General features: G+C 37.1%; 1 protein-coding gene across 4 annotated transcripts in view; it reads left to right on the top strand.

Annotated features, from left to right (window-relative positions):
- The window catches only part of DMGDH (dimethylglycine dehydrogenase), a 53625-nt gene extending 35426 nt beyond the window's left edge, over nt 1–18199 (top strand). For 3 of the 4 annotated variants that reach the window (XM_010975035.3, XM_031447094.2, XM_031447084.2), the window contains 2 exons: nt 11555–11689; nt 17049–18199. In XM_010975035.3, the coding sequence (XP_010973337.2) occupies nt 11555–11689; nt 17049–17264 (351 nt within the window). In that variant the 3' untranslated portion in view covers nt 17265–18199. Of the gene's footprint in view, nt 1–11554; nt 11690–17048 lie in introns of those variants that run through there. The other variant, XR_010378795.1, reaches the window with a different exon arrangement.
- Nucleotides 18200–25792: the final 7593 nt, after the last annotated feature.

Below are 25792 nucleotides of genomic sequence, written 5' to 3'. Positions count from 1 at the left end.
AGAAACAGACTCATAGACGTAGAAAACAAACTTATGGTTACCAAGGGGAAAGGGGGTGGGAGGGGATAAATTGGGAGTTCGAGATTTGCAGATACTGACTAATATATATAAAACAGATAAACAACAAGTTCATACTGTATAGCACAGGGAACCATATTCAATATCTTGTAGTAACTTAAGATGAAGAATATGAAAACAAATATATGTATTTTCATGTATGACTGAAGCATTATGCTGTACACCAGAAACTGACACAACATTGTAAACTGACTGTACTTCAATAAATAAATACATACAGGAAAAAAAAAAAGAACTGCATAGTTCCTTTTAAGTCCTTTCAACTAAAGCCCCTTTACCTGAAGGCAATCATATCATTGTTCTTAATAGTATTATAATTTGTTCCAAAGGAAGTTACTTTTGGGAAAAAAATAGTGGGTTTTTTTTAAGTTGGAAATGAAAGAAATGCATTAATCAAGAGGAAGAGGAAAATCAGCTGTCTTTGGTTGGAGTCATAAGTATTCATGGAATTTTCCTCTTGGAATTACTCAATCTATCAATTTCCAGAGACCCCAGGAAAGAGCCACAGAGAATCAAATACTAAGTGTAATGTTAGAATCAGAAGAATTTTTTTCTATAAGATCCACCCTGCCCCTTCTCTCCCTCCCTCTCTCCGCTCCCTCCCCCCACATCTTGGGTTTCTAAACCCAAGAAACAGAATAAAATGTGATATATATTAATCCCAAATTAGAAGACAATGTTGATTTTAGAAATTACAAGCTCTCTCTTTGAGGAAAGATTATTTAAAGCATAACCATTCAGGAAGCAAAGCAAAACAAACAAATGGTAAACAGGCAAAGCCCTCACTACCAGGCCTTCAACATGCAAGTACTCACGAAGTATTAGCATTAGTAAAACATCAAAGTGGAAACAAGTCACTGTTCACAGACAAGAAGTTAGAAAGGAATTTCTAATATGTTATAATGGCAAAAGTACCCAGCTCTGGGGAAATTTTAGGTAAATGGTAATAAGAATTGAGGAAGCAGAAAATTTTCAGCAACTCTCAGGCTTGGCTGCACATTAGAATCATCTGAATTGTGGTTCTTTTAAATCATGCAGTCCTTTAAAAAAAAATCCCAAGGCTCGGGCTGTGTCCCAGATCAATTTAAAAGAAAAAAAAGCATCTCTCGGGTAGGGAATCAGGCAGCAGTATTTTTTTTTCTAATTCCCCAGGTGATTCCAAAGAAGATTGAGAATGATTGTTTTTAGAACAATGATTTTCAACTGGCTGAATGTTACTATCTTGGGGAACTTAAAGTAAAAAAAATCACCTAATTTCTTACCTCCGGTGGCTCTCAAAGTGTGGTTCACAGACCAGCAGCGTCAATGTGACCTCAGGATTTGTTAGAAATGTAAGTTATTGAGCACCGTTCCAACTCCTAAAATCAAACGCTGGCGGGTGGGGCCCACAATCTGTTTTAACAGGCTCCCCAGGTGATTCTGTGTCACGCTCTAGTTTGAGAACACTGTCCTGCCTAAACAAATTGGATCAACACTGGGGTAGGGGCTGGGGTTCTTGTTTTTATTATCCAATGAAGATTAAGAATCATTGTCTCAGTTCTTTTAAACCTCATGCCTGATGTGGTCCTGTGAATAAACAGGAAATCAGAAAAACTGGTGGCCTGGTCAGAGGATTGGCTACCAGTTAATGTATTCTGCCCCAAGTCTTTTTTTTTTTTTTTTTGGAATTGAATTTTTAAAAATGTCACCAAATTGTAGCTGTGTGGCCTTGGGAAAGCTATTTAACATCATTTTCCACCTGAGACTGCTGGTCCCATATCTAATATTCTATGAAATACCACTTTGCAGAGCAGGGGCATCTGATCAAAGACACTGGTGCCATGTTATCTATGTGAGCCACATGATTGTGTCATTTAGATTAAGCCACCCTTATTCTCTCATCCATTTCCATCGCTAAATGATAAAGAAAGAAAAAAGGAAGTAAAACCTCAACTGAGATCTAGTTTATCATTCCTGAAACATCTGTCAGAGTGTATTAAACTAACAGTCATTGAATCATTATCCCTCTTATATCCAATTTCTGTTATGAAACAATACTCTGTTTTCCACCTAGAAGCCTAAGTGTGCTATTTAGCTGACTGCTTTCTAATCTGGAAGTCTGTGGAACCCTGGGCTGGGAATGAATTGAAGTAATTCTTTGGATTGCTTTTGTTTTATTTTTATTATTTTAATAGCTTAGCAATAAATTACATATTTAAAGTGTACCATTTGATAAGTTTTAATACATGTATATACTCGTGAAACCATCACAGCTACAGAGATGGTGAACATTTCCTTCACCCCTTGGCAATCCCTGCCTCCCAACCTTCCCTACACCTTGACATGCCCTCAAGGAAATTTTTGCCTCTTTTTTTGTAGGATTTCATTGTATGTATATAACACAATTTGTTTATATGCTCATTGACTAACTTCTGGGTTGTTTCCAGTTTAGAGTTCTACAAATAAAACGGCAATGAACATCCGTATATTTGTATGGACTATGGCTTTCTTTTCTGTTGAGTAAATATGGGGTAGAATGGCTGGATAAAATGGCAGGTATATGTCAACTTTTAAAGAAACTGTTTTACAAAGTGGTTTACCCCTTTTTATGTTTTACATTCCCACCAGCAGTATATGAGATTTCCTGTTTCTCTACATCCTCGCCAAGCGGTTGTTGTGGTCAGCCTTTTTAACTTTGGTCATTGTAAGAGATGTGTAGTGGTATCTTACCATGGTTTTTATTTATCTCCTAAATGACTTGATGCTGAACATCTTTTTATGTGCCTGTCTGCCATTCCTATCTCTTCTTTTGTAAGGTATCTGGTCACATTTTTACTCATTTTTAACTGGTTTCTTTTTTCGCCCTGTTTTTGAGTGTTGAAAGTTCTTTATATATTCTAGGTACAAGTCCTTATCAGGTACATGCTTTGGAAATATTTTTTTCCCAGTCTGTGTCTTAAATCTTCATTTGTCTAATAGTGACTTTCAAAGAGCTGAAGTTTTTAATTTTTGAAATTTTAAAGTCCTTGTGCTTTTATGGATCATGCTTTTCATGTTGTATCTGAGAAATCTTTTACTAACTCAAATTCACAAAGATTTTCTGCTGTTTTCTTTTAGAGGTTTTATCATCTTTTTACATTTAGATCTGTGATTCGTATTTAGTTAATTTTTGTAACTGGTACAAGATATCAATTGAAAGTTATTTTTTAGCATATAAATGTCCAATTGTGAGAGCACCATTTGTGAGAAAAGACTATACATTCAAATTGCACTGCCTTTGTACCTTTATCAAAAAACAGTTGTCCATATATGTTTGTTTCTGGACTCTATTGTGTTCTCTTGATCTATTTATCTTTCTTGATACCAATACCATAATGACTTGATTACTGTAGCTTAAATCAGGTTGTGATAGCCTTGCAACTTTGTTCTTCTTTCACAAAGTTGTTTTAGCTATTCTAGGTCCTTTGAATTTCCATGAATTAAAAAGCCTCCTGGGATTTTGATTGAAATTGCATTGTATCTATAGGTCAATTCAAATTTTCCAGCTCATGAATAAGGTATATCTCTCTGTTTATTTAGGTAATCTTTAATTCTAAGAAAGTTTTGTAGTTTGTAGGTCTTGCGTATCTTTTTACAGATCTATTCTTAAGTGTTTTATATTTTGATACTATTGTAAATGGCATTTTTAATTTCAATTTTCATTTGTTAATTTCAAACAATTATAGAAAACAGTGGGTTTTATATACAGATCTTACATTCTGCAGCTTTGTTAAACCCATTTAGTAGTTCTAGTACTTTCTGTGTAGTTCTTTCTTTTGTAGATCCCACTGGATTTTCTCCATGGATAATTGTTGTATTTAAAAAAAAAAAAAAAAGCTTTTTTTTGTCTTTCCTAATCTGGATGCCTTTCATTTCTTTTTCTTCCCTTATTGCACTGGCTAGAACCTCCACTGGTTGAAACTGCAACAAAGTTAAATAGAAATGTTAAGAGTAGATATGCTTATCTTCTTTCTTAATTTTAGATGGAAAATATTCATCATCATCAGTCTTTCATCATCAAGTATGATGTTAGCTGTAGGTTTTTATAGAGCAAGCTGTAGATTTTTCATAGATGCTCTTTATCAGGTTGAGGACATTCCTTTCTATTCTTAGTGCTGAAAGTTTTGTTTGTTTTTAAATTAGAAATGCAAGATTTTGGCAAGTGCTTTTTCTGCATCCATTGAGATAACATGATTTTTCCTTTTTACTTTGTTATACAGTGAATTACATTTATTCTCAAATGTTAACCCAATTTTAATTTTGGCATAAAACCCACTTAGTAATAATGTATTGCTTTTTTCTATATTATTGTATTTTATTCGGTAATTTTTAAAAGAAACTTTGCAGCTACATCCTTCTTATAGGATGTGTTACAGTTTGCAATTATTCTGTTCATTTTTCTCGATCTTTTTATGTAATCATCTCAAGTACAGGTTCTGGCAATACAAAATACATTTTGTTTACCAAATGTATTTTATCCCCAGCACCTATCAGAGTTGGCATGTAGCAGATGCCCAGCAGATAATTTTTTGCTGAAAGCAGTGTCAAGAGATAATGCTAGAGAAGTACTGGGACTTCATCATGAAGGGTCTCCTCCGCAAGGCTAGGGAATTTGGAGTATATCTTGGAGATACTGAGAAGCCATTGAAGGATTTTGAGTAAGGAGTGACACTCCGGTGATGGAAAACAGGTTAAAAGGGAATTACCCTGGTGACTGGGAGATCACTTTCCCAATTACTAAGAAATCCAGGGGAGAGATGTTGAGGGCCTCAACTAAGGCAGTGGCCATAGGATGGACAAGAAAGAGGTGTCAGTGATAGTAAGAGGGAAGATGGAGACCACATGGAGGACTATCTGTGAAGGGAGTGGAAAGGAGGATCTAGGATACTGTTAATGAACCAGGAAATACAGGAGGGGTGTGATTTGGAGGCTGGAAGGACTTGTGAGGGTGGGGTCTATGGGACAGCCAAGTGGAGTCTTGGGTGGCAGCTGAGCACATGGGTTTGGAAACCTCTGCTCTGAGAGTCTGGATTTGGATCATTCATATGTAGGTGGCAATTAAAGCCAGTGGTGTTGGGACCCCTCTTCTATACCACCCTGTACTTTACTGTGGTGTTTTCACACCTTGTAGTACTGGCTGCCTCCTCAGCTAGACTGTGAACTCCTTGGGGACTGAGGCCAAGAATCCCTCGGGCTAGCGCTGTGTCTGATAATTCACAGGGGCTTGGTAAGTGTTCAAAGGGTTTGAATCATGGCTCTGCCACTTACTGGTTCTAAAACTGAACAAGTTGCTTAACCTATAAGCAGTTCAGTTTTTATCATCTGTAAAATGAAGAAAATAGCCCCCTTAGAAGTTTTTGTGAGATAAAGCACATTTGATACCTCAGTAAATGTTAGTTCCCCTTCCATCTTAGTGAATTGAATCTAAAAAAATCTTTTAGGGAAAAACAATTATAGAGAAAGACCTTTCAGTTTTTCGAAGACCCCAGCAAGAAAGATGTTGGTCCCCTATTAAGGCCTCATTTATTTGTGTTTTTCTTATTTCCTTTAAAAATTCTTTACTTTGCATTTATGCTTGAGTGCTTAACTTAAAACACCAGATGAGCAGTTGTCCTTTGCTGTAGTCTAGGAAGATGAGAACTGTTACAAAAACTCTACATTCTAATTGTTGCTAATGCAGTTATGCATAAAAGTATATCTAGTCCATTAAACCCACAGGTCCATTTCACCATTTTCCTGTGACTCCTCAGACTCAAAAACTAAAAAATGCATATTTTCTTTTTTTTAAAACATTTTTTATTGAGTTATAGTCATTTTACAATGTTGTGTCAAATTAAGACTTTTTTTTATTGAGTTATAGTCATTTTACAATGTTGTGTCAAATTCCAGCATAGAGCACAATTTTTCAGTTATACATGGACATATATATATTCATTGTCACATTTTTTTCGCTGTGAGCTACCACAAGATCTTGTATATATTTCCCTGTGCTATACAGTATAATCTTGTTTATCTATTCTACAAAAAATGCATATTTTCTTTAATATTGAATCTAGTCAAAGTCATAAAACACACATAATGGGGGTTATTTTTGTTTTGAAACATCTAGTTGGGGTTGGATGCTAATTGACCTAATTATTGGTGTGGCTGAGGACTCATATTTTGAAGATTTTCTCCAGGTTTTGATGTATCCCCACCTTTATTTTGGTTAATAGTCCCTTTTCTAGTTATACTAAACGCTAATTTTGAGAAGGAATACTTAACTGATTCATAATTTTGGTTAGGAAAAATGCTAGATGAATTGTTTCTTTTAAATTGCCAAAAACAGAGAATGAAAACTATGTGAATGTGGGAGTATTCTTTTCCTGCCAATAATAACAGACTGGAGTCGCTATGTTAATAATTTAATATTTTGCTAGTAAAGAGATACTGAAGTTGTGGTTATTATAAACTTACGTGGACTGTTTACAAAGCTCTGCATAGTGGAAAAGGAACTGAGAACTGGAAAGCCTAGGTTCAAGGTTTGGTGCTAACTCACTTTGTCACTTTGGGCAAGACCCTTAACTTCGAACATTAATTTTCTCATATGAAAAATGACATTTGATTAAGTTTTCTGCCTGCTTCTAAACTTCTGTGATTGTAATGGTATGACTATGAAATGAATGATGGCATAATTTGCCTTGATGGGGTGGTGGGCCGATCGGATCCATTCCCCAAAATGACTGAATCCACTATACAGCTTTAATAGTTGGACTGTGAGACAAACACAGGTGTACCTGGTATTTGACAACTGACCAGAGAAAGTTAAGGTTTACATGAACGGCATGGTTAGTAATGTCCAAGTGCTTTCCAAAGGGATTCCTATTGGAACTGTTTTTAAATGGTGACCCCTGAGTCCCATTTTAAATGAGGAACTTTTCAGAAATGTGTTGAGGGACCGTGGCAGAAGTCTGCCACCTGGATTTTCATCTCTGCTCTGCCACTTACAGTAACTAGTGACCAGTGGGCCTCTCTGCAGCTCTGTCCACATCTATAAATGTAGGGGCAGGATTCCACGAGCAGTACTGAGCCTGGCTTCTAAGGGGAGCTTGCTTGGGACCCAGGATGTTGCGCTGATTCTCTCATGCCTTTGGAAACTTTTGATATTTAGGTTGCAAAGGAATGTGGCCAAAAAATTCAATCAAACTGATGACTGCCTTGAATTTTCGGATGTTTTAACTCCAAACAAATGAACAGAAAAGGCCCAAGACTAGGTTTTCATAATCTCTGTTGGAATGTAAGAGCCCACTACCCTGACTTCATATCAAAACCTTGCTTCCACTGCTGCTGTCAGATTCAACTTCAGCTACACATGTGAAAACTCTCCATTGCTGTAAGAGGCACAATCAAAAATACACTGGTTGAATTTTTTTCATTTCTGTTTGCTTTTAGTTAATAAGTTTGCTTTTAAGAAAGCTAATAAGAGATGAGTGATTACATTTCACTTAAAATGTACTTAATGTTTTCATGTATGTGGGTGTTAAATTTAGGATGTATTACAGGTGGTTGTTTTAGTGGCTCTTACTGCTTTTTAAAATTTTAGGATAAAAAATACAAGCCCAAACTATTTTAAGGTATAATCTTAGTGTCCCAGAAACTTCTGTGTTTCTCAAAGATATTAACAGATATTTATATAGTTAATTTGGTAGTGACTCATTAAAGAAATTTATTTCTGTTCTCAGGTCATCCTGAAATCACCAATTTTAATCACAGTACTAACCCTTCAGATACATTTTCCTTTCTCATTTATAATTAATAACTATATAATAAAGTCTACAATCTTGGGAAGAAAGCCAAGTAAAATGAGAATGAAATGCTGTTACAGCACTTTAAATCTTCCCAAGTCAAGCTGAAGGTTAGCTTGAGAAGGGAGAATTGTCTTGGGGTAGGTGACACATCTTGTCTATGTTAAGTATGTGTTCCTTACTTTTAATTAGGTTTTTGTTGTTTGTTAAAGTATTGTTTTCATTCATGTTTGAGGATGATATTGCTGACAAGATCACTTACTAATCCAGGGGCATACAGATAGAGATGTTAAATTTCATTAATACTGACTTCAGGGTGTTTTTAAAACCCTTTCAAGTAGTACAAAAAATAATGTGTAGTGAATGTCCTTCAAAACAGGTTCAAGCTACCTAGAAATAATTTAAAAGAAACATTCTTAAGAGTATTTACATCAACTGTGCCTGTCAATGATAGACTCCAGGCATAGTCATTTAAAAAATACATATGGATAAAATCTAAAGGTGCAGACTTACGTAATTGAGCTTTAAGAAGGACTTTGTTGGGCTGCCTCTTCATAAGCTGGGGATAAAATTCTCTGTCTTACAGGAATGTTACAAGGAGGAAATGAGCTCATGGTTTAAAGCCCTCAGCATAGCGTCTGGCACACAGCAAGGGCCAAATATACTGCAAATATGATTTATTAATAGTATTAATTTTTTACTGAATTTATTACTTTAATTTTTCCCTTCTAAAGGAAGTTTTCCTATTTCTTGTGATTAACTGATACCTTATGTTCCTGCCTAGACTTTGGTGAAATTGTGAGTTTGGCAGTTATGCTCCCCTTCCAGCACCTCTATTCCTCTCACCCGCCCCAGAGCCCACCCCAATAGTTCTTGTCCAGCGCCCCCAAAAGTCCCCACCCCTGAAAGCTTTGGTTGTGGCCAGTTTCCCCACTGCCCCTCTGAGGTGTAGCAGATACTGACTTAAGTGGCTCAGTGAAGGCAGCCCAAAGTGAAAGGAGTGGGGCCGGGACTCCTGAGAACGTGGTTCTTAACCAGTTTGTTGGTGTCTTGGGCTAAGTTACCTTCTTTCTCTTAGACCCCAAATCCACCATCTATGGGTTATTGGCAAGGTCAAAGGACTTTGGGAGAAGGCTATGCAGACAATAGTTATCATGAAGCCTCATCTTGCAAACCCAGCTCACTACGCTTCCTCTATAAAACTGTTGCTGACAGATCGCTGCCCCAGCCCCACTCTCCCACCGCAGATGGAACTGATCATATGCCTTCTTGAGCCCCCACCCTTAACATAGCATCTGTTTGTTTGCATTTCTGCCTTACATGTGCATTAGACATTTTTTGTTTTAAATTAACAAAATGAGGTGATTTTTTATACTCCCATAAAACAAACAGAAGCCACATCAAGTCATGTCTCAAACTGGTATAGCAGATTTGTATGCTATCAACTGTCACGTTCTACCATGTTTCCAGTCATCTTAAACTGTTGTTTTTTTTTTTATCTCTAATACATTAAAACATTAAGGAGACAAAATAATTTCAGCACTGGGCATGTTGTGATGGGGAGGAAAGGGGTCACACCTCCTCAGGGGCCTCCCAGAAGCTACATGACCATGTTCTATTTAGTTTTGACTACCCTGTGTCTAGTATCTGATCCCATAGCAGGGGCATAACAAGAGTTGAGTATATAATTGAAAGAAAATTCCATAATAGGGACTCAGGAGGACTCAAAACCTTTAAGATTTCAATGAATCTCTAACAGCAAAGACTCAGATTCCATAACAGGCGGTGAGGAGACTGTTGAGTCTCTCCTGACTCTCCACAAATCACACTGTGGAATGCGTGGCCACTCAGGATTATTCTAAGTGCTTTTCTACACAGTGAAGTGTGAGACTTTTTTCATTGCAGTCATTGACTTCCTATATAGACAAGAACTCTAAAAAGCACCCCTGGTCATCATGTATGCATGATAGCTTGTCTTCTTTTGAAAAGATAGCAAAAAAAAAAAAAAAATGTAGAGTTCTTTCTGTATTTACATATACATATTTTAACTATAATGAACTTTGGTTTGCTATGACTTGTGTGGTGACACTAAATTTATCCTGCATAAGAATTCAAATAAATCAAGCTCTTCCTGTGTATGTAGTTTTGCTTTTCCCCAGTAGTCCTGTCTTAAATAACACAGGTTCTAGTCTTTGAATCTTTATCTGGCTTCATAGTAAGGCTTGCAGTTGGTTCTCACTATCTGGATCACAGCAAAGAGGAGAGAATTGGACTTTGATTTTGCAGTGGTTTTAACCTTGGCCAGTAGAAACTTTCTTTAGCTCCCTGTGCAGTCAGCAATTTAATTGTGCTATTCATAGAAATCATACTTCTTTGTGGGCTTGTCTTAGAAGTTCTGAATCCATAAAGGAGTGAACTGGGGAGAGTCTCAGACAGAGAATGTGTGAGGATCCCTCCTGCTGCTCCACTGAGAGGTGAAGGGACTTATTGTACCCAATCCTTTCTTTCTGGAGCACTGAAGCAATTAAAATTGAGTCTTTTCTTTCAGAAAGTAGTCTATGAGAACTGTTTTGAGAATTTTGTCTTCCACATTATAATCTCGAATTAAATCTAACTCCCCAGAAATGTGGTTTAGAGATCACCAGTTCTTCCTTTTACTTGTAAGTTAAGAGATGGGCAAATACAGGTAGAAGCCTTTCCCCAACATCCCACCTGGGTCAGCTTTCCCTCCTTTGCACCCTCACTGCACTTAGCATCTGCAGTTCCTCACACTTGTCACGTGTCCCTGACATTCTGGTTGGATAGAATTGTCTCCTGTAGTAGCTAAATGTCTCCACTGAGGAGTCATCACTCACTTGTTTGTCCCATTCAATTGTAAAGCACGTTACTAATAAATGTGCAAATCCTGACGTTTGCATGATTCCTACTTTTGTAACGTGTAAGAATAGATTCAAGGTGATCTCTGTGGGAACAACCCTGAGTGTGCCCAGGAGAATACGTTAGGAACAGGAATGTCGTCTCGCATGTGTTGCAGGGAAAGAGGAGGGAAAAAGGTTGAAAAGCACAGCATTAGAGAATAAGTTCTTTAATCAAAATGTCTCTGTCAGACTTAATTTCGCAACCCATATAGGGCCTAGCATGATGCCTCACTAAATAAATTGCCTGAATGAACTAATGATGCAACCCAGTAGGTTAATACATTCCTGGGACCATTATTCTGAAGAAGGAAAAAAAAATGTAGGCTTTTTGGAGTTGTTTTGGCATCACATTTCAAAAAAGTGAATTTCTTTCTTGTGAAAGGCTTACTTTAGGTAGAAATTTGAGTTGCACCCAGCTTGCTGCCCGCCAGTCCCACTGTCCAGAACCATTAGATACAAGGGTCACTTTCATAATCCACCATCGCAGTATCATGCCTTCTGCTTTTCTGCCTAGGTAGTTCTGGTAAAATTATCACAAGTTATTACCCTTAAGTGTAACCTATTCTGAAGGAATAGGTGGTGGATACTGTCATTTGAGGACTAAGAAATATTTGTCTAGACGTTTGATCCAATCTGTATTTTTATTTAATGTGTAATTGGCGAGAAAATAGCAAAGACAGATTTAAATGCTTGCATCTCTAACCTTGTCACACTGTCTGAGCGTTCATTCATCATCATTATCTTGGATTTCTGCAGCCCGCAGACTTCATAGGCAAGCAAGCACTGAAACAGATTAGAGCCAAGGGGCTGACACGGAGACTGGTCTGCCTCACCTTGGCAACGGACGATGTCGATCCAGAGGGAAATGAAAGTGTCTGGTGGAATGGCAAGGTGAGTGCTGAGGACCTCATGGCCACGGGCTCCTGCAGTGTTTCTACTGCAGAAACTCTCCTCATCTCTGTTTCCTCTTGCAGTTTTTGGCTAGTTATTTATCTCTTGGTGAGATGATACTCTTTGGATTTCTGAACTGACATTCAAGGAACAGACATTAATTAACTGAAAGGAAAATGAAATGCTGCTCATTTTTGCAAATGTGTTTATTTTATTTCATCAAACAAAACAAACCCAAGGACTTGAAATACATTGGATGATGAGAAAGGTGTGATTTAGAGGGTAAAATGATCTGTTTGCTCACGACACCTCCACATCTGTGAATGCAAGAGAGATTTTGGGGATTTGGGGATTCTGACTTAGCTTCTCAAGGATCTTTCAGAAGAAGGCAATTCTTACCTTAGCGCATTAGCAGATAATAAATTTTCCGAAATGAAAGCATCTATGACAAGGGAGGGTAGAACCTTAGAAAGTAACATGGAAAGTGGAAATCTTTTGGTTCTTCAGGAGGAGTAAGATTACCTTCTTTTCATTTAGGAATGCTGCATTTCATTTTCTGTGTTGGCATTCAGTAAAGCCGGAGTTAGGTAACTTACCAACAGAGCTTCACTTCCTCTACTTCTTATGACTACTCATGCAACCCAATTTGGCTCAACATCTTGCTGTGTTTTGGCTGCTGTTACCAGGCAGGGACACTCAACTTGGAGCAGGTGGCAACCACAGGACCTTCAAGACTCATCTAAACAGCTGTTCTGTGTTGAACAGGGTCTGTGTGGTCAGTACCCGAAGACTCACAGATTCTATGCCCGGGTTTTGTTTTTTTTTTTTCTTTATGCATTCCATCCTGCTTAATACTTGTTTCCATTTTCCCCATCACTTCAGTGACAAAATGAGCACTGGAGGTGGGGTGAGCCTGTGGCCCCAAATCTCAGCCTTTGGATTACTAAGAAAGTGGCCATTTGGGTTGAGGCATGGGTCACTTTTATGTGGAACTAATGTCTACAAAGTTCCTGTTGTGCTGGATATTTTTCATGTGCTCTTACTGACTTGTACAACACTATCCTAGATAAGTGTGATCATTCCCATTTAAAGATGAGGCTTTGGAGCTCAGAGAGGTTAAGTAACTTGCTTGAGGTTACACAGCTAGTGATTGATGGAGCTGATTTGTGACCCAGGTATAGTTGGACTTTGAATTACTTATCCTTTCTCCTAAGCTATAATGAATACCCCATTTGCTCTTCTATCTGTCTCTAATGCCTGCTGCATTCTCCTTAGCACTTCATTATATACCCACAGTTTCTACACATCCGAGTAACAGGCAGATGTTATTAGATATGATGAGCCAATAGATCTTTTCTCAGATCTCAAGCTCTTTCTTAAATGCCTTGTCTTTAATTATGTTGAGTTTGCTCATCTGTTTGAATGATTTCTACTCTTCCCTCTCTGGCTCCACTTCCTCTTTCTGTTCTAGATCTCTGGCTCAGCCCTCTTTTCTTAATATGTTCTTTCTCTGATTGCAAATTTGCCGTTGATTCCATTGATAACCCCCTCTGCTGTTAACTGCCTGCTTGACCTGATCTTAGCTTCTCTGGGTCTCAGTTTTCTCATCTGTATGAAGCTACTGGATAAGATAATGTCTAAGGTTCTTTCACCTCTAATTTTTACCCTGGTCATTATATTTCCCTCACCTCATCTTTGTTTGGTTTTATATTTTTCACTCTATCCTCATTCAACTTTCTTACTCTCCTAATATGGTCCATACCCATCCTTCTACTGACAGTCTGTTTTACTTGGCCATGGAATGAAAGAGAGATGTTGCTGTAACGTTCTGTAGCAACCCCACATCAACCACGATCAACCGACAGATTTTTAGTCATCCTAAATGTGGCCATACCCAAGTTAAAGTTAAAAACTGGAAACCTGTTCCTTAAACTTATACAATGTTATATGTCAGCTGTATCTCAACAAAGCTGGAAAAAACCAGGAAAACCCTGGAAACCCACGTTCTATTTTTAGATGTTACTTCCTTTGCCGTATCTGTGTCCTGAGTTTACACAGTACAGTTTTCATCTTTCCTACTACATGCCATCTGTCCACAGAGCTGCTAACTCAATTGTAGTTTTAGTTATTAACACTGTTTCTTTTAAATTTCCTGATAACAGCTTGTCTGCTCTTTGATGCTTAGTCAGGTCATCATTTTACCAGGCAGATGACCCTCTTTGATCCTCTTTATACTCTGGAACAATATGAAATGTTTTAAAATCTTTACTTCCTGACTTTGTCTGAACTTGTACTGCCTTTGGTATTTGGTATTCTACTCTTGCAAGTATTTCAGTGCTAGCGATAGGACGCACATTTATTTGTTCAACAAATGTGAGTGTCTACCATGTGGCAGCAATTTTCTAGGCGCTAAGGGTACAGCAGTGAACAAAACAGGCAGGAATCTCTGCCCCCATGGAGCTTACATTCCAGGGGAGGGAAGCATAAACAATGAACATAATGAATTAAAAAACAGCATGTCAGAGGGTGATGAGTGCCTTGGGGAACAGGGGAGTCCAACTGGGAGACGGGCAGTGCTGGAGGGAGGGATTAAGATTTTAAGTAAAGTTTAATTTTTAAAAATCAAGGCATTAGGCTGGGCCTGAGGAGGGCTTTAATTAGTCATAAAAGCAGCTTTTCTGGGAAGTCAATTCTGAAGAAAAGGTTTTTGAGGAAGGAAGTTTGGAAGGTTTAGAAAATCTCCTTTTTCATCATTAATAAACTAAAACACACAGAGACACCAAAGAAACACAATATATCATCCAGTTTAAATTATGTTTCCTCATTCAAAGGCTATTTACCGTGTTAACTTCTCTAAGTCAGTTACAGGCCTTAAGTCTCATCATTAAGAGAAGAATGAGACAAGGCTAAACATAAATGAGGCTTGTTTATATTGGTAAAAAGAAGGCCAGTGTTTGATTTCACAAAGAATCTGAGAATCTACTGTAAGGCAGAGGGAGAGAGTGTTCTTGTGATTCACTGAGCAAAAAGAAGCAGTGGATTTAATTGATCTGGACAATTATGAGGTAGAACCATACAGAATGTATGCTAAGGAAAACCTGACCCTAGAGACTTAGTAATAAGATAAAAGGAAAGGCCAAATTTCTAAAATACTGTAGGCTACTAACCCCTAAATTAGAGAGAAATTAAAGGAGAAATGAAAGTAATCTAGCAGAAAGCAAAGCATTCAATAAATATTTTAAGAATAGCGTTCACAAAATAAATGCACTATTTCTTTAAGTTACTAATGCAGAAGTAACTGCAGGACGAATCACTGCTGGGATTTTAAGAGATGGGAAGGCCCAAGGAAATGGGGCACACAGTCTCTGAAGAGCGGTTGTGGGCTTTTGATCCAGTGAGTTAGGGGATTTGGCTAAGAGACTTGTTCAGGATTCTTCCTGTTTTCTTAAGATGCCCAAGAAAATCAGGTTAACTTTTCCAGAGCTCCAAACACAGATCTCAGTTTTACAGATTGGAAGTGAAACCAAAGTTACCAAGAAAGTCTTTCTAAAAGCAATGATTAAAACTCTTAATTGGCCTGACCCAACTGCCTGCTTTCTATCACTGAACTCTGCTCTAGAGGAAAAAAAACCATTTTGAAACATACTATCTCAGCCATATCATGGCAGTTGAGAATCTGCCAGAGAGCAGCTTTTAGTAATGAATGCATTCACATCTTTTTAAATCACCATAATAAGCTTAGAAATTACATGGAGAGCTTCTGATACAGGGTTTCAACGGGATAATTAAATACTGGGACTATGGAGATAAGAGTCTGTATTTAATGTCATAAATGTGTTGGCATCTGAAAGACAAGAGGTGCTACAGTCTGACCGTTGACCGCAGTGGGCCCTGTGCTGAGGCAGCTGCAGCATCGCCAGGCTGATGCACATCCGTGGACGTTGTCAAGCGCCAGCTACCAGCAGAGCAGTGGCCGCGCTGGACCTGAGGCTACAGGGCTCATGCACCGTCACGCAGCCAGGAGGAGCCGTTTAGAGTAGGGCCATGTATCATATTTTGCTTTTGTTGTCTTCCTTTTACCATTTATAAATGTGGTATTTTAACCTGTGTCATTTTTTTTCTTTGCATTTTACTGTTTTTTCTTCTCTTTCATTCTTTCCTTTAGACCTGGTTTCCACAACTCCTCTTACCTTCTAATCAAGCTTGTTATGTAGGGTTTTTTTTTTTTTTTTTTTTTTTGTAGCATAAAATCTTTGTTTTCATCTCCTAAATTTCAATTCCGTGTTCCCTATTTTTCTTCTGGTCTGCCATCCCAAGTTATCCTGTTTCATCCTCAATAATTTCTTTCTTTTTTTTTTTTTTAACGCCTACATCCTTTTGAGGGGGGAGGGCAGTAATTAGGTTTATTCATTAATTTTATTTTTGGAGGAGGTACTGGGGATTGAATTTAGGACTTCATGCATGCTAAGCATACATTCTACAACTTGAGCTATCCCCTCCCCAACATCCTCATTCATTTTGATCATTCAGGCCTAACTCCAGGTCTCCACTGATCTGGAAGTTTCATCTCCTATCTCTACCCACCTAATTCCACCCACCTTCAAAATACAGAACAAATCTTGGCTTACTTATGTTGCCTGTCTTGGCTTCCTGGTTATGGTTTCTTGTATCTGTATGTTAATTCCTCAACTAGGCCGGAAGCTCATGAGGGTAGGAAACAGGTCTCTACTCATTCTCTAGAATGTCTAGCAAGATGTTTTGTACATGGTAGAGCTAGAGAGGGTAAAGTTAATTATTTAAGTGCCTGGCAACTACCAGGACTTGTTAAAGGCTGTATATATTCATATAGACTGTTCATTTCACATTGACTATTGATATATTAGTAGAGTTTATTTCAGCACTCTTTTGGCAGGCCATTTTCTAAATCCCAATCAGAACAGTTGGTTGGCATTTGGGTTTTTAGATTTTTCTCCTTTGTGTCTATTATCATGCTAATCTGTTGATAGAAGAGAATTTTTTTAAGTTCAAAATGAAAATGTTTGATTCTTCCTCCTGTCTGATCTCTTGTTCTGCGACTGAGCAAAACAGTGCTAGGTATTAAGAAACTAGATGTTATTATTTGGAACTGAGGAATTTTGGAGTAACATAGATGCTTATCTTGAGAAGTCTTTTTCATAATTTTTCACCTTTCATTACTCATCTCAAAGTGAAGTTTTCCTTTTGGTGTCATCCTCACAGACAGCATATTGTACAACTTTCTGATTGTAAGTTGAATGTATATTTTAAGCATTTTCATCTAAAGAGGAAGCACGCAGAGCTGCGACCAAGATGCTGAGGATGGTGGGGTTTTGTGTTTCAGGTGGTTGGCAACACAACGTCTGGGAGCTACAGTTACAGCATCCAGAAGAGTCTGGCTTTTGCGTACGTCCCTATAGAGCTAAGTCAAGTGGGACAGCAAGTGGAAGTTGAACTATTAGGGAGAAACTACCCGGCAACCATCATACAAGAACCTTTGGTGTTGACAGAACAAACCAGAAACCAGCTTCAGAAAAATGGTGGAAAGGACAAAATGTGAAAAGATTTTCAGCAGGCAACTGAATTATGGTTGCAATATGACTGTACTCAAAATTATAATTGATTCACAGGGGAATAGGGGAAACCAAAAATTCATTTCAAAAGCATCAAAATTTAGATTCAGAATCTTAATAAATCCTTTCTCTTGTTGGTTAACAAGATAGAATAATGGATGACTGATCTACGTGGTTTTTTTCAAATGTAGAAATTTGAAATGAATGTCTTTATTACCCCATATTATTGTGTATGAAAGTCATTCAGCAAAACATTTAGTGTTTGCTAACATATAATCATTATTATAACTGAATTAGAGGATATTATATAATTTTAGAAACAATGCATATGGTTCTTGTTAGCTGAAAATAAATTGTTTTACATAAAAACAAATGTAATCTTGTTGATGATTTACTTCATTGAGAAAGTTGAATAAGGGATGATTTTAATTTTTTGTAATACATCTATGATGAACATAGTAAAACTTGATATATGTAACGTTTTTATTCACTTCCCTGAAATATCTACTTTCTTAGTGACTTCTCTGAAAGCAGTTTTATGGGACATCGTTATTGTCCTTTCAAAGGTTGTTTTAGAAGAGAAATTGCGAAAAAGAACAGAGTGTTCCAAACCTTTCAGAGTACTTGTGAACCTTCTGAAATGAAGCTGAAACATAAACAGATTGCACCAGTCCAAACACAGTTTGAATACTGAACACCTCTCTTTGGGAAAGAATTAATGAAACTTGACATCACATTGTGCCGTTTGGAATATCGTTTAACAAGCATTTGACAGAGCAGGTCAAACCAGAGCTTAATAGCTGATGGAATTGCCCTTAACACTGTGTACGGCAAGAAAAAAATCCATTTGGAAATAATTCTTTGATATGCCTCTTGAAATTATTTGGATATAGCTGACTGAATAAATCAAAATTTTCTTAAAGGGTAGTTTGTCATTTACCATTTGTTATATACACATGCTTGTTACCTAGGAAAAGTTCAATTAATGTGTATTCAAGAAAACTAAACGTGAAGCATGATAAAATTCTGTAATTAGATAGATATTAAAATAATTTCTTAACTTGTAAGTTTTGAAGATGTGCCAAATTTACGTTTAAGTGGAAGTAGTAATCACGTATTGCAACTCTTCAAGTTGCCATTCATTTCTCTTTGGTATCTCCTCTTACATAAGAAATGAAGGAAATCCCCTTGGTAACAAACATTTCCTAATTATCAAGAATATTCTCCAGACCCTCTCTCCCAGTTCTGGGATCGGGTATAGGTGCTGGTTAAAGCCTTTGGCTGGGAGTCAGGAGATTCTGCTTCTCATCCCCTGCCTCTCTGTAGCCTGATAACCTTAAGATATTTATTTACCATCTCTGGACTCCTCTTCTGCAAAATAGACTCTTCTAGTTTTTTCGGATACTATCATGACAAGAAGCAATAATGAAAGCACAACATTGAATTCTTGTCATACAGTTAAATATAGCACTAAAACAGATCAATGAAAAGAATGGAATATTTAGATAAATATTAAACATTTAAAGAAATCCTACTCACAATATTAAAAGAAGTCCACTTTCTGATTTCCTTAAGAAGTTGCTCTCGTTCCTTCTTTTGTGGCCACTAGGTCATAACAGCATCCCCACTGACCACCAGACCAGTGGTCCTGACTGAAGTACCACGTTTGGCAAAAGCCAATCCAGAGGCTGACCAATGACCTCTAGTCCAGCTTGGCCATGGAAAGATGAGCCAAATTGACCAAATTTCCTCCCATGGGAATTTGAACTCTGAACCATCAGAGAATAAACTTATCAGTGCTTAAAGCTAAAACTGAAACTATGCATAGAAGGAGGAACCTTGACACCTGGGGGTGATGGGAGCTCCTGACAAGGAAAGAGACCCTGAGAGAGATGGCAAGAGGGAAAGACCACTTCCTGAAGCTTTCAGCTCCTGCTAGTCTGTCAGCCTGTTCCTAGGTGCGAAACTTAACTCAAGAGAGCCCATCAACAGATGACTGGATAAAGAAGTTGTGGGTGTATTTATACAATGGAATACTACTCAACCATAAAAAAGAATTAAATACTGTCATTTGCAGCAACATGGATGGACCTGGAGATTGTCATTCTAAGTGAAGTAAGCCAGAAAGAAAAAGAAAAATACCAAACAATATCACTTATATGTGGAATCTAAAAAAAACAAGAAACAAAACCACAAATGAACTCATTTACCAAACAGAAACAGACTCACAGACATAGAAAACAAACATATGGTTACCAGAGGGAAAGGGGTTGGGAAGGGATCAATTGGGAGTTTGAGATTTACAGATACTAACTACTACATATAAAACAGATAAACAACAAGTTTCTTCTATATAGCACAGGGAACTATATTCAATATCTTGTAGTAACCTATAATGAAAAAGAATATGAAAATGAATATATGTATGTATATGTATGACTGAAACATTGTACTGTACACCATATTGTAAACTGACTATACTTCAGTTAAAAAACAGAGAGAGAGCCTAACTGAAACCATTAACTTCTGGAAAGTGGATCATTCACTGAGTGAGGCCTCAAAGGAATGGACCCAGGATTAGGGTCAGCCATGTACAGCAGACACCATCAGGCTTGAAAGTACACTAGTGATGTCTGTGTCTACGGCGGAGAAAAAAGTTCTCAAGAAAGTGATGACGAATGATGGGCACTTTCTCCCTTCAGCTAAGAAAGCTTCTTGGAGCTGCAAATGCACTTTCCAGTCAACACATTGTCAAAACGTTAATGGATGGTGTGTTGCTAATGTTCACACCCTAACTAATCTATATCTTTCTCCTTTCCTACTGATAGGAAAAGTGACAAGAAAAAAATTTTTTTTAAATATGCTGTGTGGGACATTAAATAGCTGATTAGACCCTGGAATTTTACTAAGAGGATTTTGTGCATATTTGAATTGAACAAGAAGGTTGACATTTTTGGGAAACTTAGCAGCTGTGGAAGGAAAAAAGTTTCAGCTACACAAGTAGCATCCTTTGGCCAAACTCTCCAGGTATAAATTTTGGAAGTATTAGCAAGGCATGAAGCACAGAGGTGATGGGGTGGTATAAAGAAGGCTACTGGACTAACAGCCAGAAGACTTGCTTTTCCCAGTTCTGCCGCCAACCGAGCACAGACTGCATAATCATCTACTAAAGCCTTTCCTGTGTTTAAAGTTCTATGAGTAATTGCTTTCCCTGGTACAGTATTCATTAGTCTACACATGTCCCTGGTGTACTGACCACAGGCCATTCTATTTTATTTAGCTAATTTAGAGAACTTCTGGTTGTGTCTCAGACCCCTAGCACTCACAGAGTCAGCAACTTGCATTCATTTCGAGATTTAAGTTCCTTATTGCTGGACTCATTCAAGTTTACTTCATTCATAGTTTGGGTGTTCAATCCTGTGAAACTAGTTGATCTACATTTAAACAGTAGCTTGAAAATAAATAAGAAGGGCAGAGTGATTGTAAATACAAAGAAGCAAAAATAAAAACAAAAACAAAAAAAAGGGAGGGAGGAGGTATGTCTCAGTGATAAGAGTGTGTGCCTAGCGCTCACAAGGTCCTGGGTTCAATCCCCGGCACCTCCATGTATACATTGTGTGTGAGTTGTGGGATGGGCTAACACATTTACAAGGGCCACTTACATTATTATTTTTAAAAGGCTTGATGTATTACAATATGCAATATGGTCTTATTTAGATTCAAATAGGAAAGATTTAAATATTTAAATTGTATCTATATATGTATAGACTATCTCTGGAAGAGTAAAATTACTATTTCTGGGGAGGGATTGAAACTTTTCACTGTATTTCTTTATAACTTAACTTTTTAATTTAAACTATATACTCATTTCACTTTTAAAAAGACTAGTATATATGTTAATCGTACTTTCTTATCTAGTAAAAGTAGGTTCTTTTTTTTGGTCATAAAATATAACTATTTTTTAATACAGTGTTCACATTGTTTTGAGATATTTAAAAATCTCAAAGTTGGCTTAGAACTGCTTAAGAAATTGGTATATAATGGAAAATGTTCAATACAGAAAAATCAAATGCAATTCAATTGTTGTATATAATAAATATTGTGTGAACACTAAGGCTCGGGCTGGGTGAAAGGTGACAGAAAGGAAGAAAGAAATGAGACAAAAGGCAATACCAACACCCTGTTTCTTAACCAGGGTGGTGGCTACATGAGTGCATTCACTTTGTGAAAACTCCCTGACTTTCATACACTTCAGTGCACTGTCTGAAGCACACAAAAAATGCTATGTGAAAATCTTTTTATACGAATTGTACTATTTCCCACTCTCTGCTCTCATCTAGCTGGTTTTGAAGATAGGAGGTCATAAGCAGCAGGCAGGATGAAGGGTCAAAGGAGTTTCAATTTGAGTTGGCCAGAGCTGTTCTTAACCAGATTCTCAATCTTTCTTCTTTTTTAAAAAACTGATCCTTTTCCTACACTCACACGCGCGCGCGCGCGCACACACACTCCCCCAAAACCAACAATAAACCGAAGATGCTTCTTAGAGAGAATTACCATCCTGTATGCTTGGAAGCTTGATGTTGTTAATGCACTGACCTTAGTTAGCACCAGTAGCAGTTAATGCATATAACTTGTCTCATCTGTAGGTCCAGCATATGACCTTATAGGCCTTTAAGAAGACCCTCTCCCCCTCACTTAGATATGGTAGTAACAAACCCACCCCAGATCAGTTTTCAAAACTAAATGTATTTTGAAAATAATTTAATAGCTGACATCTAAAAATAACAAAGTTTGGCTCTTCTTTCTGATGTTCAAGTCTATCTCCTTCTGGACTATTCAGGGTAGTCAAGGGGCAAAGCGTAATACCGACCACAATTTACCACATTTAGTAAACTTCAGTTTTTCTCTCTGAAGAAAGACCTCTTGCCATTCTTATCTCTACCCCAACGGTTAAACCTTTAGAGATAAAATGTTTAAAATTGCTTAGGCTTTGGATATAGTACTTACCATATTCAAAGGCACGAAACAAAACAGGTTGAGACAAGCATTGAACCGCAGGTATCCTGACTTCTGAGCCAGTTAGTATCATGACAAGAGCCGGAGTCCCTGTAAACCAGGGGAATGAAGAAGCCCAGCAAAGCATCCTTGTGCTTTTCTCAGTGTGTGGTCTTCGGGCTTTACAATCACGTTCATTGGGGAATATTTATTCTTGGTACTGTGTTTTAACTTAAAATGCATTTTATTTTTTGTTTAAATGTCAATTATGTTATTACCATTATTATTAATAATGATATCAGAAAGTGATAATACAGGCACAGAGCTTAAAATTTAGAAGGATAAAGGACAAAAATTAGCTTCTCTCTTATCCTTCTCTGCTGTCAGCCAGTCTATCCAGAGATGACCAATGTTATTATTTCCTCTGTATCCTTCTTGAGATACTCTGTAAACATGTAAGCATCTCTGACTCTCAATATACGAATAAATGTATACATATATGTCTATGTGTGTATATGTGCACATTTATACATATATTTTTAAGCACATGAAAACATACCAAGCATAATGTTCTTTGCCTAACTTTTAAAAATTAACTGTATATCTTGGAGATTATTCCATATCATCCTTTTAAATGATTGCTTAGTACCTATAATTATTTATTATTTTGAACAGGTCCTAGTATTTACCTTTTTCTAATAAGGCTAAAATGAATACCTTGATGCATATGAATATTTCTCACATTGAGTGTATATATCTGAAGGATATTTTTTATTTATTTATCTGAAGGATAAATTCCTACAACTAGAATTGCTGGATTAAAATATATGTGTATTTTGATATATATGCAAGATTGTTCCCCTTAGAGATTGTGCCAAATTTCACTTCTGTGATTAATGTACGAGAGGGCTTATTTCTTTATACTGTACCCAAAATAGTAAGTTATCACTAGTATCAGCGGTATATTATTGAAGTTTCAATTTGCATTTCTCCTTTGAGTGAGGTTAAACATGTATTCATATATTTAATAACCACTTACATTTCCTATTTTGTAAATGATTATGTTCCTATATTTTGCTTTTTTAAAAGTGGATTGTTGGTCTTTTTCTTACTGTCTTTAGGATTTAAGAGATTTGAACTCTGTGTGGGCTGGAATGCAAACCAGGTGATTATGTATATTTTCTATGTAAAAAATATATCCGAAGTTTCAAGCATCCCATCCACCAAACAATTAACTTTTATATCCATTTGTGAATTGGGAGCTGCCTTTATTTCAGTTCTAATTTTTGCATCTTCAAACTTATTGGAATGCTTTTTTAATTGATGTTATTAGGTACTGGGGAAACCCTAAAAAAATCAATGATTAAACAAACTGAAACAATACAGTAATTAAGTATTTGACAGAATATAAACTACCCTACAGAAATGAGTACAATTCATGTCCACAAATCATAACCAGTTAAAAGATACAACGGTAGAGAAAGCCCCAATAACAGAGAAGATAAAAATCCTTAGGAGTAAATTTAACAAGAAAACACAAAACTGATACGAGGAAAATTTTAAAACACTTCTAAGAGACACAAAAGTAGACCTTAATAAATGAAAGATACCTTTGTTTTTAGATAGGCAACTTAATATCATAAAGATTTCAGTTGTCCCTAAATTATAAATTTAATGCAAGTCCAATAAAACTACCAACAAACTTTTGAATGAAACTGGACATGTTGATATTAAAGTTCATATAAAACATGCAGGAATGGTCAGGAAAATATTAAAAATTAAAAGCTATGACGACTACAATTGAGAGATTTTACAATAACTAGACTTTACTGCACATTATAGGTGTTCAATACATAGATGAAAAATAGAATTACCTCTTTTTAATTAACTCATTTGCACATTTCCAGAGCATGATTAGCATAAGTTTTTATTTGAAAATTCAGGACATGGGAAGGCTCAGTGCAAGTTTAGTAGTTCCTGGAGCAGTTGGTCAAAGGGGAAATTGTTCCTGCAAATTGGAAGTCATTGTTTGGGCAATTTGATTTCTATCAGGAAGGGTAACGAGGAACAGCTATGGGGAGAAGGATGTGCAAGGGCCACTGTTGATAATTCTCTATCCTTGAGATCTCTTACAGAGTCTTTAAATAAACTTTTTAAGCCTTAACATGAGAGTCAAACAGTTCTTCAAAGTTATTTTAACTTTAATGCTACAATTTTTTTCCTGCTAAATTTCATTGATTCCACCAGAGATGAAAAGTGGATATAATATAATCTACTTCAGGCAAAGAAAAAAAAAGTATGTAATAGAGGGAAACATTCCATATGTTAAAGAATATTTTCAAAAAAGGATAAAATCATGACTTCATACATAGACGAAAATGAATACACGTTGAAGATTTTATTTAACTTTAATGAGAAAACTGGTGTTAACACTAGTTCAGAGGACAATCCAAGGAAAAGATCAGAAATATTACATAAATGTGTAAGTGGAGGCAAAACTGTTTTTTCCATGGTGGTGATGGTAGTGAGAGTGTCACTCCACTGGATAGAAGTCATTTGCATGTGTATAGACAGGAATTAGTTTCCACTGCTGTCAGTTATCTACAGCCTATAAAGCTGTAAAATGATTCCAGTGGAATCAGATGCAGATAACCTGAAAGGATGAAGTGCAAAATTTCTTCCCCTACAACTGTTCACAGTTATTGTCTATCTCCAGAGTAGGCAGTCTTGGATGGCAATGGGACTAATACTAATCATAAGGCTAACTTCCCCATTCAATGAGCATGTGGTTAAGGAAATTTTCCCTTCTATGCACAGATTATTTCAAGCAAATTAGACCCTGTACTGCTTTGGTCCACTACTTAATTGTGGGAGAGCCAGTTCTGAAGGGGCTCATGCCTGTTCAAGCTAATGAGCTACTCAGTGTCCCCACAGCCCTCCAACTCCTAGTGCAGCCTAATTAAAACTACACCTTCAAAAGGGCACCGTGCAGTCGTGTATATTTGTCTCCTTTTTGCTAGCGGGGAGGAAGTGGCTTCACAGGCCTATGCTATTCATAAATGAATCAGAAACGTCATCCAGACCGCTGCCTCTTTATCTTCCTCCCACCTGCACGAGGCTGAGTTCTTTTGCCAGAAATAATTCAGCTAGAAATTACTCTTTTAGGATCTTGAAAACATCATAGGTCAGGATCTGGAGTCAGAACTGGGTTTGGGTTGAGCTTAACCAACTAAAAGCTTGCTTATTTATTTATTTATTTATTTATTTATTTTAAAGGAGCAGGCAATAAGTACGATTCGTAGCTGCCAGGGTTATTGCAAGATTTAAAGATGAGGGCTGTGGAAAATGTTTTGTAAACTGCGATGAGTTATTAAAAAAAATCTACTCTTTTAGAACGCCACGAGGCAAAGTTCATCGCTGGAAAGATAAGAGATCTTGGCTCGCATCGAACATCAGTGTAGTTTCCACGGAGCAGGGCAGCAGGGGCTCCACGAGCTCTTCGCTGGCTCCTCCCCCGCCA

Source organism: Camelus dromedarius, chromosome 3, assembly GCF_036321535.1.
Source record: "Camelus dromedarius isolate mCamDro1 chromosome 3, mCamDro1.pat, whole genome shotgun sequence".
Classification (NCBI taxonomy): Eukaryota; Metazoa; Chordata; class Mammalia; order Artiodactyla; family Camelidae; genus Camelus; species Camelus dromedarius.
The sequence above is the reverse complement of the archived record's forward strand: the minus strand, read 5'-3'. Positions and strand labels throughout refer to the sequence as shown.